Source organism: Drosophila serrata, unplaced genomic scaffold (genome assembly GCF_035046125.1).
Source record: "Drosophila serrata isolate PLE 108 unplaced genomic scaffold, ASM3504612v1 contig_245, whole genome shotgun sequence".
NCBI classification, from domain to species: domain Eukaryota; kingdom Metazoa; phylum Arthropoda; class Insecta; order Diptera; family Drosophilidae; genus Drosophila; species Drosophila serrata.
In genome coordinates, this window is record NW_028257143.1 from 1,502,735 (window position 1) to 1,518,073 (window position 15,339).

General features: G+C 36.9%; 1 protein-coding gene across 4 annotated transcripts; it reads left to right on the plus strand.

Annotated features, from left to right (window-relative positions):
* The first annotated feature begins 34 nt into the window (after positions 1-34).
* Positions 35-15,247, plus strand: LOC110186002 (uncharacterized). 4 transcript variants are annotated; one of them, XM_020955030.2, is made up of 7 exons: positions 35-683; positions 3,637-3,730; positions 10,440-10,892; positions 10,961-11,056; positions 12,590-12,999; positions 13,065-13,481; positions 14,048-15,247. In XM_020955030.2, exons 3-7 carry the CDS (start codon positions 10,455-10,457, stop codon positions 14,385-14,387), a joined length of 1,701 nt encoding a protein of 566 aa, XP_020810689.1. In that variant the 5' UTR covers positions 35-683; positions 3,637-3,730; positions 10,440-10,454; the 3' UTR covers positions 14,388-15,247. The 4 variants fall into 4 exon arrangements, with proteins under 4 accessions (XP_020810689.1, XP_020810690.1, XP_020810688.1 ...); XM_020955031.2 differs by lacking the exon at positions 3,637-3,730 and having other exon boundaries at positions 98-683; XM_020955029.2 differs by lacking the exons at positions 35-683; positions 3,637-3,730 and adding an exon at positions 7,635-7,960.
* Positions 15,248-15,339: the final 92 nt, after the last annotated feature.

A 15,339-nucleotide genomic window follows, 5' to 3' on the forward strand; every position in this document is an offset into this window, starting at 1 on the left:
TTTCTAGACGTGTAAAATGTTTAATAACAGCTTCAGAGTGACCAGAAACAAAAATTAATTTACATCAACCCGACTGCCAACGAGAGAGAATTCTGCTAATAAGAGCACGTCTGTTAATGTATTTTACATAATACATGCGAATTCTACTCCAAAAACGAGAATTCGACTAGTATATCTGTAGACGTGAAAAATTGCTGTCTAGACCAGATGTAAAATGTTAAACAACAGCTTCGGAATCAGAGTGGCCAAAACAAATATTAGAAAAAATATCAGAGTAACCAAAAAAAATATCAAAAAGCCTTAAAAAAATTGCAGCAACAACCCTAATTATTTTTTATCGTCGGAAAAAAGATATACAATTTGATTCCGCGGAAAAACAAAACTGGCCGTCGGGGTGCGAAAGTGACAGTGCTTGTGTAGTTGTAGTAGTTTAGAAACACAAACAATTCGGTGCTGCGCGAGGTGGAAAATCAGGAAAGGCCAACTGGAAACGTGAACTGCGCGTCCCCAAAAAGGATGTGACTAAGGAAAAACAACAAAGTGCAAAAAACAAACGAGGCTCGGGATTATTTATGTAATGCAATAATTGGACTACGAAATAGTACCTCAGTGAAGCCACATCATCTGGGACACAGTATTCAGCCGTCTTCTGGACTTTTGTTTTTGTTTGCGAAAAGTATTAGGTGAGTTTGCTAGTGAAAAACAAAAGCATAAGAATATAATAAGTGCGATTGTTAAAAACAAAAGCATAACAATTACGCTCATTATGTTGTGCGAGTTACGAATTCTTGGATTGTCGCGTGCTGAGTTCTGACTCATTAACGAGCGATTCCAGGTGCACAGTGCTTAACATCTGACTCACGGATATAAACAATACATACATACAAACAACGGGGGCAGACAACGATCTGATATGTTGCACAGTAAAAAAAGAGGATTGATCATGAACATGAAATAGGAAATTATTTCTCATTCAGAACCATCCAAATTTGTGTTTTTTTAGCACACCTTAGCTTGAATATAATAAATAGGCTCAAGTTTTTATCTAACCAGTATTATCTCCCATTACCTGTCTACAAACAAGAAACTGTGTTTGTTGTTACATGACTGGTAATTACGCTGTAATACTTATTGATCTTATATCACATACTATATTTGTTATTTATATTTCTACAATCGTACAGTGGTCAAAGCGAAAGTGTGGTCGTTGCCAAAATTATTCGCCACAAATAAAAATACAATAGAAAGTATCTTTCTGGGATTGTTGCTAAGAGTATTAAAAAGCAAGCATAGAACACCAGTCCATTCCCGAATATTGTCTTGAATAACTATTCTTGGCCTTGACATTTCGTTGTGTGTGTGCCCACTTTTCCCTCTTTTGTGCCACTGTGCGCCGCCCACTTTTCACCCGGTACACTTGCACCTAAATTGCACTTAACTCGCACCGAGCGAACGATAATTTGAGCGCCTCTCTCTTGGCCCTCTCTTCTGCACATCGTCATTCGCCATAAGTAACGGGCTTCCAACAAATTCATACATACATATACTGGCGCAAAGAAACACACACACACACACCTTTACCTACGTTCATTCACTTCGATTCGCTGTGCCTTGGTTTTTGTCTTCGTTGTTGTTGCTTTTTCCACATTATATTTTTTATCATTTTTAGCCACACAAAAACTACAAATTATCTGGGTGTCTGCGAATAAATATTTGTGTCTATTTACTTGCACCCAAAGTCTGATTGGCGGGTACAGGGAACCCTTGCTTTCAATGACAAAACGGTCAGAAATGATGCGGCAGTCGCAAGGCAATAAATGGTCGATACGAAAAGTGCTGATAAACGCCCACAAAGCACTATAAGTGGGAGTTATCAATGTCTAAGCAATATCTAGATAAGCTACATACATATATCAAGGATTTAGCAGGTGTATCTGCGCAGCAGAAATGCCACTTGTCCCGGTGTCGCGACTACAGGATCACATATGTACATACATCACTTACTTAGTTTATAAATCATTGTATACTTATGGCTGCATTAAGAACTTTTTTGTATAAAGGTTTATTGTGAAGATAGTCTGCTGTTACTATGATTAAAAAAGTAATACAGTGCTACATCAAAGACACATGTGATAGGTTTTTTTTTTATTATTTTCAATTTTATACATTTTCAATGAAGTCCTAAGAATTAAGCATAAAATAGGTTTCAAATATCGTTTAATGTTATCTGTTTTAGCAAATTTCGAGGACTAGTCTGCTTGATTTAATAAGTAATCGAGAGAGTTATATAACAGATCACACATAGATTATCTTTGTTAGAAGGGAACTGCAGCAGGTTGTTTGTTCAGTTTTTTTCGCCTATTACCGATCGGGCACCAACATTTGCACTGTTATTTGCCAACTTTTGTTTAATTAGTGTTATAATAATAAATATTAAAGCTTTTTCTATGGCAGCTATATAATCCGATCCGACTATATACGAGGAAGAGATATAGAAGACTAAATCAAAAGTTTAATTTAGATAGCTTTAAAACATTGGGACTAATTTGCATAAAAACGGCCATGGCTAGATCAACTCGGTTGTTGTTGCTGATCAAGAATATGTACACTTCGGGGTCGGAAATGTCTCCTTCAATGGGTTCCAAACTTCTGACTAAAATTATAATACCCTGCAAGTGTAAAATAAGTATTGTTATATTCGTAAAGCGTAGAAAAGGTTAATGTGGTAACTAAATAGAGGTCAGAATCTTTAGTCAGAGGGCACTGTACTGTCGAAATGCTGTGAGGTAGTCATTTTCACTTTCCCAATCTACACCCGCTATGCCCGACCACCAAACTGTCTGACAATGCCATAGCGTTTCATTTAAGAGTGATTCAATCAGTTTAATTGGTATCCCCTGAGCTAACATTCGTGTGAGGGCATATTTATGTATATGAATATAAATTTTTCTGTTTACACTCGTGATTTTTCTGCTACTCTCGCAATTTTCCGCTGCACGAAATCGAGGGCAGGTCAGTGCAAGAAGTCAATTTCTGCAAGACATCATGCACTTAAATCGTTTAAATTTAGCTTGAAGCTCAGTAGACTTTTGTTGGCATGTCTTCTGCTTTTCCAAATGCCGACGGCACGCGCTAAACAACCAAGTCACGGGGACAAAAAGAGGATACATACATATACTGTATGTATATATACCAGCCAGCCCATGGCGGAATATAATATGTAAATGTAGGCAGAAAATTCTGTATTCCGTATAAAATTACGCGTCGTGGAAGTGGGCAGCTTTTGGGGTGGGAAATGCATAACTAGACAGTCGGAATGGGAATTTATTTAATAGGGTTAGAGCTGTCGGCTCATTAATATTCTGCCTTTGCTGATATGGCAATTCTTTTAAAGATACTTTTCATAAGGACCTACAATATTTCCACAATAAGTTTACCTGAAAATTAATAATATAACCGCATTTAAAGCATTCAAAAATGATTATTTTTAAACCAATAAAATTCCAATATTTTTACTTTACATTCGAGATACTTTGGTAATGACTTACTGGTATTTTCTTTTCAACTTCTAGCATTCAGCGGTTACATTTTACATAAAATATATAATAGTAGCTAACATAAGCGCTTCTTTTTCAGCTTACGCTTAGCACAACTTAGCGGGTCAAAGTTTGCACTCATTATCAGGTCCCTCAAAAATCTTCTAGTAATCGTTTGCCCAAATGGATTCCTTGTGAGTACTTAGGAGAAGGTGTTGTTCCCCTAGAATCGTTACAAACTGCATGAATTGTTCAATTAAAATGTTATATGCATGAAAAAATATATATTATTAAAGTAGTTGTTTCTTTAGAAATTAGAATTTTTAATGATTGTGAAACTTACTAACTACCGGTTCCTAGATTTTTTTTAATATTAAAAATTTTGACAAGAATTATCACATTATATTCATACTAATTGCAATCATTTCTAAGGTAACACATTCAGAAACGTTAACTTGTAAGCTTTATATTCATTTTTTATACCCTTGCAGGGTATTATAATTTCAGTCAGAAGTTTGCAACGCAGTGAAGGAGGCACCTCCGACTATATAAAGTATATATATTCTTGATCAGGATCAACAGCCGAGTCGATCTAGCCATGTCCGTCTGTCCGTCTGTCCGTCTGTCCGTCTGTCCGTCTGTCCGTCTGTCCTTCTGTCCGTCTGTCCGTCTGTCCGTCTGTCCGTTTCTACGCAAACTAGTCTCTCAGTTTTGAAGCTATCTGAATGAAACTTTGTAGTTAGCCTTCTATATACTCTCACTCGTATATATGTCGGAACGGGCCGGATCGGACGACTATATCATATAGCTGCCATAGGAATGATCGTAAAATTTTTACAAAAAATTTTTTAACTTTTTCAGTTTTCAATAGAATTGGATCAAATTTAAGATATAGCCATTTTACTATACTCTACAATTTTGTGTAAAATTTTATGAAAATCGGACCAATATATCATATAGCTCCCATAGGAACGATCGAGAAATTAATATAATTAAATTTATAACTTTTTTAGTTTTCAGCTGATTTTCATCAAATTTAAGGTATAGATATTTTATATTAGTCTTAAATTTTTTATCAAATTTTATGAAAATCGAACGACTATATCTTATAGGTGCCATACAAACGATCGTTTGATGTAGAGGAAAAATGCAAATCTGTGAATGTAAAACTGCAAATATAATATGTATAGGTGAATGAAATGAAAGCAGGTATTATTATTCATTGTTTTTTAACACAAATATATATAATTTATATTGTATAGATTCCTATTCATAGAAGTTCTATCTGCAAGGGTATATAAACTTCGGCGTGCCGAAGTTAGCTTTCTTTCTTGTTTTCTAATAAGGTTTAAGGTAGTGGACCTTTTTTTAATGTCGCCGCAATGCGGTAAATCATGAGTCAATTTGTTAACTTTCTTGTTGTTTATTTTTCTTATTATCAGCTTGGTTAGTATGAGTATACTTAATTAAAGAAGTTAAATTTACAGGCAAAAATTGATAAGAAAATCTATAAAATATGACGTATTGACAGTTATTCCAATATCGAATTGATAGGCGTCATAGTTATGTGTACGTTATTCTTTCATGAGACTTTACTTTGAAACTATGAATATTCTAATTGTTTAAAAAATAAACTGTTTAACAAATATATTCACATACATCGAGAGATTTCTAAACGAATATATGAATAGTTAAAAAAAAAAAGGGCTATAAGTCATTCTCCCACAAATTTTTAAATGATGAGTTTAAACTCTAAACTTTTGACAATACATTCTCATCATTCATTATTTCCCGGGAATATATTTTCCCGACCTAAGTAATACTATAAATATTTGCAACCCTGCTAAAAGTTTTCAGTTGCTTTTAAGCCGGTTAAGTTAGTTTCGTCAACATTTAACCGGCTTCAAACCAGTTCCTGACCAGTTCTTGCAGATTTAACTAGATAAGAGGAAACCTGAAAAACACCAGTTATCAATTATAAAATATGATTTAATCAAAAGTAATTATTTTGTCACCTTTATTCGTGCTTGTAGTGTCTCGTGATTGTTGAAAAATTACCAACAGAGGACGATTTGTCGAAATCTTCCCTCACTTCATAATTGCCCCAATTAGCAACTTTGAGAGTTTCACGTTTCGTGGGATGTTTGCCTTTGAGTCGACAATTTTCAGCTTGACTATTTCAGTTTTCCTTTTAATGAACGCTAATGACAGCTAAATGGAAATTAATTGACTTATGTACGCTGAACTGGCAAAATTTTAGGCGCAGATGCCCGCGTCACTTGGAAGTTAATTCAATTTTAATTTGAAGGTCGTGAGTTTGCTTTTCAATTGGGTGAGGTGGGGTGTCCTCACCATATATTTGTTCAATTTATTATCAATCAGTATGCTCACCTAGACCTCACCGTATGCCAAAACGAGTGTCGCAGTTAGTCAATTTAGAATTCTTTAACCTTAAACATGTATATTTGGTAAGATTTTCTTCAATTTAATCGATTTATTGCGATATTTTTTTTGTAAGACTATCCCTCTGTCTGCACACCCGAAAACTTTCCTTTGGTAAACTTGCCCTTTTAGCCAAATGTTTATAATTTTCTTTCAACTTTTTCAAGTGCTTACTACACGCTGATTAATGGGCGTGGACAGGCCACGCCACATCTATAAACGCGTACTTTTGAACTTGTAGCTTGGCAATTCGAATATTATATAAAATTCTATATATCTGAGCACCTCAAGAGCATAATTAATTTTAAATTACTATGAATTAGTTGCTTCTTAATTATCGGAACGAGTTCATTTGCGTGCAGTTCAAAGAACCTAATCTTAAGTGCTATAGCAACGCACATCGGATAGTAATCGCTGGAGGGAGAGTGCTTATAACTTATACATATAGTATAATTTATCATGACGTGATCAACATTTAATGTTTGCAAAGCGAGTACGTGTAAATAAAACACTGGCGAGCAGCGTTCGTTCAACCAAAGAGCCCTGAGCTTGAGCTCGGAGCTCCTCGGGGCTCTCCTCTCCAAATAAGCTCTACCTAGATCACATAAACCAGTTGGTTGTAACTCAGCTGGCGGGCGTTGGAAAACTAGTTTCGAAAATTGAGTTTTTTTGTGCAAAGATACCTAGAAACTTGCGGAGAAGTCACACTTTTTGATTAGCAGCGTGAGGAGGTTAACAAATTCTTGAAGATTATTCTATATTTGTACGAACTAAAGTTTACATTTTACTATAATATTTAAGACATAGGTGTTTAGGAGAGTTAAAGGTGCTTATAAGGCTCAAAAATCTCTGGTAAATGTGTCTAAAAGTATGCAATGATTTGTGTGAGGTATCAATTTTCGTATACACTTTTTTTCTTACGATCATTTTTTGAATGAATTTGAAACCCCAAGTGATGTACGTTAAATTTTGTTGTACTATTATTAAGTTGAGTGTTTATTTTTAGTATACAGCTTAAACACAGTCTGTAATTTCGGGTAGTTACTTTGAAATTGCCTCCTATAAACTTTCTTGACTGTCTGTATAGTTTGCAGGTTGTCTTTTATACCTAGGCATTAAATTTTATTATACAGTAACATATTATTTATTTAAAGTTCGTGTTTTTCTGTCTTAAAAAATATGCAAATATAATAGTAAATAATATTTTCCTGCATTCGCATTTAAATTTGCTAATTAGGTAGATTTTACAATTCAAATAATTCTGTTAATTGATCAAAGGCAGAGCGTCGCGTAGGCCGTTTGTCCATGTGGCGAAAATTAAATTTATTTCAATTTCCAGAAACTTTTCTTCTTTCGGATAAAAGATACTACAAAATTGGCAGGAATTTCTCTGTTTGTTTATGGATACATTTATTAAGCCAATGCCAACGCGCGCCGCCAACTCGTGATGTAAATTAATTGCCGAGTTGCTGTGTTGAGTTAATAAAAGATACGAGTAGCCGGCAATCGAAGAACTCTGCGTTCTCCTTCAAAGCCACTCAAAGGCCTACACTTATGAGTGGAATCGGAGAGAGTCAGAGAGGTGCTATATACTATAATGTTTGAGCTACATACATACATATATGCTATTATATAGACTCACACGCAGTGAAGATCGGCTGTGAATGTACTCACTTCAGTCTGAAAACTTTAACGCTCGCGCGATGATCGGTACCGGAGCGTTCCACTAACTGAACACAAAACAACACAGCACAAACATATGTGTGTGCAGCTCATAAATATATCCGCCTTTGTGCTTTTGCGTGCTATTTTTGTGTGCTGTAATATACACATATTGTACATTGAAGGGGAACGAGGAGGATTGCTCCAACCAAGCGAAAAACTAGTGAAAATGCCCCGGTCTTGGTTTCCCATGATCGTCATCATCAGTGCAACAAATGAAACCGAAAGCGAAGAGCAGAGGAATTAAGTTTATTAAAATGGTGGGTTCCCCATTATCAGACCATCTGGGCCACTGATTGCCCCCCCATTGCCGCGGTGTCTTGTGAACTATGTTGGTTCTGCTAGCTAATATTTCCGCTCCAATAAATTTCCCTTGGGTCCTCCTGTCAGCGGTGTTTTGTAGCCAACAAAGAGGACACACTGGCTTCCAAAAGTGATATTTAAATGGAAGCTCAGACCTACAGCCTTGACATTGCTTATCATTCATACCTCTGACATTTCGAAGGGAATTTAATTTACCTAAAAGTGTAAATCCTATGACTCATTCTTGACAAAAAAAAAGTGAAAAATACATTATATATAGACTCAAGTGCGTTATCTGTATTGCATTATCGATTGCTCATGCAGTTTTCTATCCTAGTTATAGTTCAAAATATATATATAACGATTGTTTGTTTTGTCTTATCAAGCGTTGTAATAGTCACAAAATAAAGCAACAACAAATTCAGTTATCAATTGTCAAGCCATTGAATTTGAATTAAATTAAATACTTATATAAAAATCAACTCAACGATACTACTGCACACAGTTTGAGCTAAAATGTTGCTCTGCTATTTGACTTTTGGCTAACTTTATCTTATCGCCGTCCGTTTGTCACCGTCAAAGTCGACGTTTTTTGTTGCTGGCAACAGCAAAAAGCAAAACTAATATAACGTACTAAAATGGAAAAAACATCATTATGTGCCAAAGGCCTAACCTTAACACTTAATTTATGGCCCGGGCTTATAATATTATTTGTGTTTGTCTAAAAAAGGATTTACCAAATGTGACAAAACTTGATTTATGCTCGAACCTGTTTATCTAAAAGGGTGTACATCCGTTATACGCCCCTGGAAAGCATTATTCGATTTTTCCTATATTTTCCTTTGCAAATTTAACATTAATCAACCCAAACCATTAAAGAGAATAATTTAGGAAGCGCATCAGCACGGTAATATTTAGAAATATAAATCAATTTAATAGCTGTGCTTAACAATTTCATACGTTTTATTACCATTTTCCTAACTTGCGTAGTACGAGTCACGTACGTACAGCATTTTATTTGTGTATTTCTAAGAAGGAATTCTTATCAAACCGAGCAGTGATAAAGAGCGATCTCTTTCGAAATAAAAGCTGTGACGGAAACAACAAATAAAAACAAATGTAGCAATTAGCAAAACATGTTGAACAATTCAGTGTAATTAATATCCCATTAAAAAAGAAGAGGAATATTCGATTCTCGTTCTCTCTAAATGTACAATATCAAATGGGTTTGACCACCGAGTCTCGTGCATTTTAATTGGTTATTATAGAACGACAGCTCAATGGATTGCCATGATGCCTGGTGTCCCAATATTCGATGGCTTATTTTGTGTTATATATGTGTATCTGTATATATATTTGATATTGTGATATTGTGGGTGTCAAGTTGCTGGCAGGCATTTTTATCGATGCCCTCTCTCTCTTGCCATTTCTGATGGCGACGATGTGTGTGCCTTTTGATTGATGGACGGGACGGCTGGGGGCTGGCTTAGAATTGTTGCTGGCATAATAATGCCAAAGGCCCATTGGCATTGTTTTTGCACATTTTTACCCTCCCGCGAATACTCTTTCGTATTCCCTCAGGGCACCCTTGAGGCACTGTCAGTTGTTGGTTTTCACTGAGTAGGGTTAAGCAATGTGGTCTGAAAATGGGTTTAAAGATTGTGTAATATTAACAGTTTGGGTTAAAATCGGTATATAGTAATATATAATGCTAGGGCTATTTAAAATCATGCAAGGAATCAACTTGGAATGAAAATGTAAGGCGAATAGTGTTTTTCTTTTTAATTGTTTAGCATTTTATGGCATAGTTTTTGAATGCATTTCAAGTAATTTCAACCCCAAAACCATTTCTAAAAGAGCATTTCTTAGAATTTGCTTCTTTAGGTTATGTTTTTGAAACAAATCTTTTATAAACACCTAATTTTATTTAAGTTAATTTCTTAAAAACCCTTTAAATTTGATAAGTAATATATTTTTCTTCGAAAATCTCTTAATCTCACAGAATTTATATCTGTCAACATTTTATTGCATACTTTTAGACACACTTTTAAGAGACTTCAAAATCCAATGTTTTATTTCTACCCCTACTTATTTCGCATTATTTTATATACTGCTATTCTTGTGCATGTTTTTTGTTTTAGCGAATAAATCAGAAAATTCTTTCGTTTTGTTTGAGTCAAAGCACAAGGAGTACCCCTGATGTCAGACGGCTCAGGCCGGGGTCGACTGTGCAAACATTTGCATTTGCTTTTAGAGCGAGCAGCCGGGCCAGACAACAAAACAAATTCAATGTTTATTTAAACGACACCCCCAACCCTTAGGGGAGCTTGTTTGTGTTTTTGTTGGCCATCCATCTGCCAACCTTGATGCTCTGCCGATGTATTAATTAAGTTGACACCCCCGGACTAACTGAACGATTCTGGTCTCTATTTGCAGTTGATTTAATTTAGAATGCTACCCAGCCTGGATACCTTAATGCGTTGCTCGAAGCGAGTTCTGCAATCGCCGCTGGAGGCGGCAGTGGCCAGCCAGATGCGGAATGGCCACAGCAAGTCGGCCGCCGGCGGCATCTATGGCCCCTTTACGCCGGACAACGATCTCAGCTGCTCCGGACGTGGCGATTGTGTCAACAACACCTGCGTCTGTGACATTCGCTATGCGGGCAACGAGTGCGACATCTTCAATTTACCCTACTATGCCGGCATCTCCACCGTCTTCTATGTGGTGGCTCTGGTCTCGGTCATCCAGCTGCTCATCTGCATCGTGGCCGAGTATCAGAGGCTCAAGCAGCCCTCGATCCTACGCGCCTGTCGCATCACCACCCAGAAGCTGCTCTACTTCATGGTCTTTGTGGCGGCCTCACTGCGTGGAGCCTACTTCACCACTCCCGTAAGTAATTCAATTTCCTACGATTTGATCATTGCACTTACCCCTATCTAAAATCTGTGTACTTTCAGTTGGATCTGCAGCCACAGTGGGCCGTTACCCTGATGTCCGCTTACTACCCATTGCTCATGACCTGCGCCTCCCTGATTGTCTGCATGTGGGCCGAGGTGAGTGTGGATGTAGTGGAAATAAGATTGGGTTATCCAAAGTCTAAAGCTTTACTGTTCCATGGAAGTACGCTACTCTTGGATATATAGTCAGTAGTTAGCTTAAAGCCAGGGAAGAGCAAATTATATTCTATGTAGATGCAGCTTGTAACAAATATTGCAAAGTTGGCAAAGTCCTGTTGCAATTTTATAAGATCTGGTTCAGCCTGAAGATAATATTAAAATAAGGAAATAATACATTTCAGAGATAATAATAATCAAATATTTGTAAAATGTAATAAAATGAAGATGGAAAGATCTCTGTATCTCCTCGCATATGCAGACTAGATAAGTCTGACCATTGCCTTAGGCTTTCGTTTTTGGAAGCAACTTCTGGTCTTCACATATCAACAGTTTAAGGTTTTGCCTGATTTATTCCTCACAAAAATATTAATTTTATAATACTGTAATGATGTTTAAACTTATTGCTAAAGTATTATTACGCTGATCAAGTGTTTATAACTCAGTTAATGCCTAATGAAATTTAGTAATTGTTAAAAAATGAAATAAAAATTGTTTCGTAGAACAAAAGGTCCCCCTGGCTCTTCCTTGCAAGTCCAGGGATCTCCCTTTACAACAACTTCTCAGTTAAATACAGTTGTCTTAAACTGCATTTACATAACTTGATAAAAACTCGGCAAATGCTTCATTTTTAGTAAAAGGTTTGAAACGTCACTTCTTAGTAGGCATTTATCACCAGAAATCTTGAACTAAAACAAGTTCATAAAGTCAACCTTATAACGTGAAGTGTTCCCTAAAAAAAGGTTTACTATATAATATATTACCTTACTTACCTACATAGATTAGTGCACACACAACTTGACCAAGTATGTTTTATGAACTATTAGGTAAAAGTTCCTGTTGAATAAAGAAACAACCAGGATATTTAGATAAGTTCCTAAAAGAAAATGTAAAAACTTGACCCGTAGTCCTGATTATGATTCGAAGTTAAAGACACTTTTCACTTAGCTTTTTCTGGCTAGCTAACGCATTTGAATAATGATAACAACTTATCTTAACTACTAAGTAAAAGAACTCATTTCATAAATTTCTGTGATAAGCCAAAGCTAGTTAATATTTTGCTAGTCACGAGTCCACCACTAAGTGGGAATAGTCTGCTCAAAAATTGCGATTAAATAGCCTGGCGTAGAAATATACTTATTTGATCGCTCCGACAACTGGATGGGGAAACTGGGGGAAACTCTCTGACACCATTGTTCTTCGCTCTTACCTTGTATCCGAAGTTCACTTGCACTTGCCAGTTGCGATAACGAGTCAAGTACTTTCGCACCCGCAAGTCTCTGGCCAATTTCAATTGTTTTTGCGGAACGTATATTGGGGCCTGCCTCCCTCCCGATAGACGAACGCTATTAATTAAGTTTTGAGGCGAGAGTACGTACACCAGAACCCAAAATGATATAGAAACTGTGTGAGAAGGAGTAGAACCTAGTTACTCATTATATTCATTCGCATTTGTGCTGTTCACCGTTACAGATCTTTCACCTGCGCGACATTCGTTGGGAGAAGTCGCAGTTCCTCTCAAAGAGCTTCCTCGGCTTTATCGCCTTCAACTTCTTCCTGTACAGCCTGTTTGGCATCGAGGTCTTTAACTCACTGATCAACGCGGAACGACGCGACTACGCCCACATCTTCAACGGATGCTATGCAGTATTACTCCTCATCGTAGTGGTCTTCTTCCTCATCTACGGCGTGGAGGTGTTCTTCAAGCTACGCGGAGGCTTCGTTTACGATCAGACGGGCAAGATCCTTGGTCCCAGCGAGGCGATAGTGAATGCATCGCAATTGCATCAGTCGCGATTCGGGCTGCTGAGTCAAGCGGTGATGCTCATTGTGATTGTAGGTTTTCTTACCTCCGAAACTTTGGGCGATTTCTGGAAGGCCAAGTAAGTAAAAAATAGCTTTTTTAATTAGCAAGAACAGCTGCCTTACGTTTCTTTAAATCACACAGAGTTCCTGTTAACTCGCGGAACTGGCATGACATTATTTTCCGCATCGCCGAGATCGGAGTTGCTCTGTGGTTCCCTTGCTGCCTCTGGAATTCGATGGCGCCCGAACAATTATGGATCCTGAATCCCCGCAAGCTGCTATCACGCCAAATCGATCCATCGATACCCACGCTCAATGCGGAAACCAACAAGTTGTCGCCCGAAGAGGGTCAATCGTTCTTGACCAAGAAGGACTGCTGGATTTGCTATGACAGCGATAAGCCAGAGCCCCTGATCCAGCCCTGCCGTTGCACCGGCGATGTGAGCTCAGTGCATCATGAGTGCCTCAAGCGTTGGCTGGTGGAGAGCTGCAGCAATTCGGAGGCTCAATTGTCGTGCAAGGTCTGCGGGCATCCCTACGAGATCGAGAAGTCCAAGAAGTGAGTACTGATTTCTTGTTTTTTTTTTAGCAGCTTCATTATTATTCGAATATCAGATTCGAATATTTCGATAATATATAGTAGAAATTTTATAACTTTAACTTGCCCTCATCTTTTATATCATATGAAACATTTTTTGATTAAAAAATTATATAAATAATAAACACTTACCGTGTTAGTGTTTTTGATGCAGGTTGAGGGAATAGAAAATATATAGGAATTGTTAATTGGACTGCAAACTTCAAAGTAAATATGATCATCGAGGGGAAAAGTCCAATATAATATACATATACTAAAAATAATATATCGAAAATAGCTTAAGCCTGAAATAATTGAAAATGATGATGAAATAATTGAAATATCGGCATAATAGAAATGTATCTAAAAAACGTGTTTCAATTGGTTTTCCCCCATTATATGGGCCCAATATGTTAATCAAAATATTTTAAAATACATCTTAAGTATTTAAATATTGGTATATTTCGATATATGTTACATATTAATATCTTAACCACCCCTTCACAAAAGTATATTCTAAATAAAATTCTGTTTCTTTTCGTTTGCAGACTCGAATGGGACAAGGGCTTCACCATCCAGCATTGGTCCAAAACGGTTATATTGATCACTTTGATGTGCGTGACCGGTGCCACTGCCTGGGTTGTCATCCAGATGTACGTGGATCCATTGGTGCGTGTTATGACCGTTGGCATCGCCGTCCTCATTGGCTACGTGTGCGTCAAGTGCCTGGGCGAGAATACAGTGGTGGCCTATCAGCGTGCCAAAGTCAGTTCGATCAATATAGTGACCAGCTCGGAGATGGAGAAGCTTCATACTATTTGCGAGGAGGTTAGCAGTGCCAGCACTTCAACAGCGGCTGCGGCTAGGACGGGGGCACAGGCCTCCTAAGATGAACGCTCCCCCCACACACACATCAGCTGAACTTACAGACATTAAAAAATCTACTTACTTACCTTAGTTTAGAATGCGTTTAGCACACATTTTGCTCAATGCTCAATTATTAGTTTATGGGGATGGCCTTCACCCGCCTGCTCCCCCAAAACCTCAACCGTGTACATAGGTTTAGCTAACACGTTAGCGTTTCGATTAGCGAGTCAATTTCGTCTCTCAAATTATCATTATGCAGATTTCCAAAAGCGAAATGTATTAAAAGAAGCCAAATATTATATGTAGTGTAAGAGGCGTAGGTCAGTAGAGAACCGAGAATTTCTTGAGATTATGATGAGTATATGAACGTGTTGCCAAGTAGCCCGATGAGCTGATTACATAGCTGTTGAGATGCGCCAGTAAGTCGGCCCATTATGCTGACCTGTAGTTTATACTTTTCCTTTTTTTTCTTAAGTAAAACTTACAACATAATTTATGAAGGCATTTTCGATTTCATCCCATTTCATATTCGGTTTCATCCTTGGAACAAGTACTTGGCGAATATTAAAATAAGCGAATTACATACGTTTTTACTTTGTATTCGATTGGCATAAGTTTCGTATTAAATCCTAAGTTAACAATTTAAGAAGCTAATTTATATAAACATACACATATATGTTGCGCCCATATATACATATACATATATATGCAATTTATTGTAGTTGCTACACACACGATTTGTCGAAAGCAAAGTAAAACATACACACAATCCTTAAGAGAAGAGAAAAGCAAAATCCAACACATATAATTTAAGCTACCATACAATTTTTGTGATAAAAAAACAAACAATTAAAGAATAATTAAAAATTTATAAAACTTAAGAGCCAGTATTTATTTATTTAATCCATATTTTGGGAGAAACTTTTAAAAACAATATCTTATCAATCAATCAATCAATGGGATGATATTCTAT

Excerpts from the sequence above, each read along its gene's own strand:
- LOC110186002 (XM_020955030.2), top strand. The coding sequence starts at position 10,455 with ATGCTACCCAGCCTGGATACCTTAATGCGTTGCTCGAAGCGAGTTCTG. Across the intron at positions 10,893-10,960 it reads GAGCCTACTTCACCACTCCC|TTGGATCTGCAGCCACAGTG; the intron begins GTAAGTAATTCA and ends GTGTACTTTCAG. Across the intron at positions 11,057-12,589 it reads TTGTCTGCATGTGGGCCGAG|ATCTTTCACCTGCGCGACAT; the intron begins GTGAGTGTGGAT and ends TCACCGTTACAG.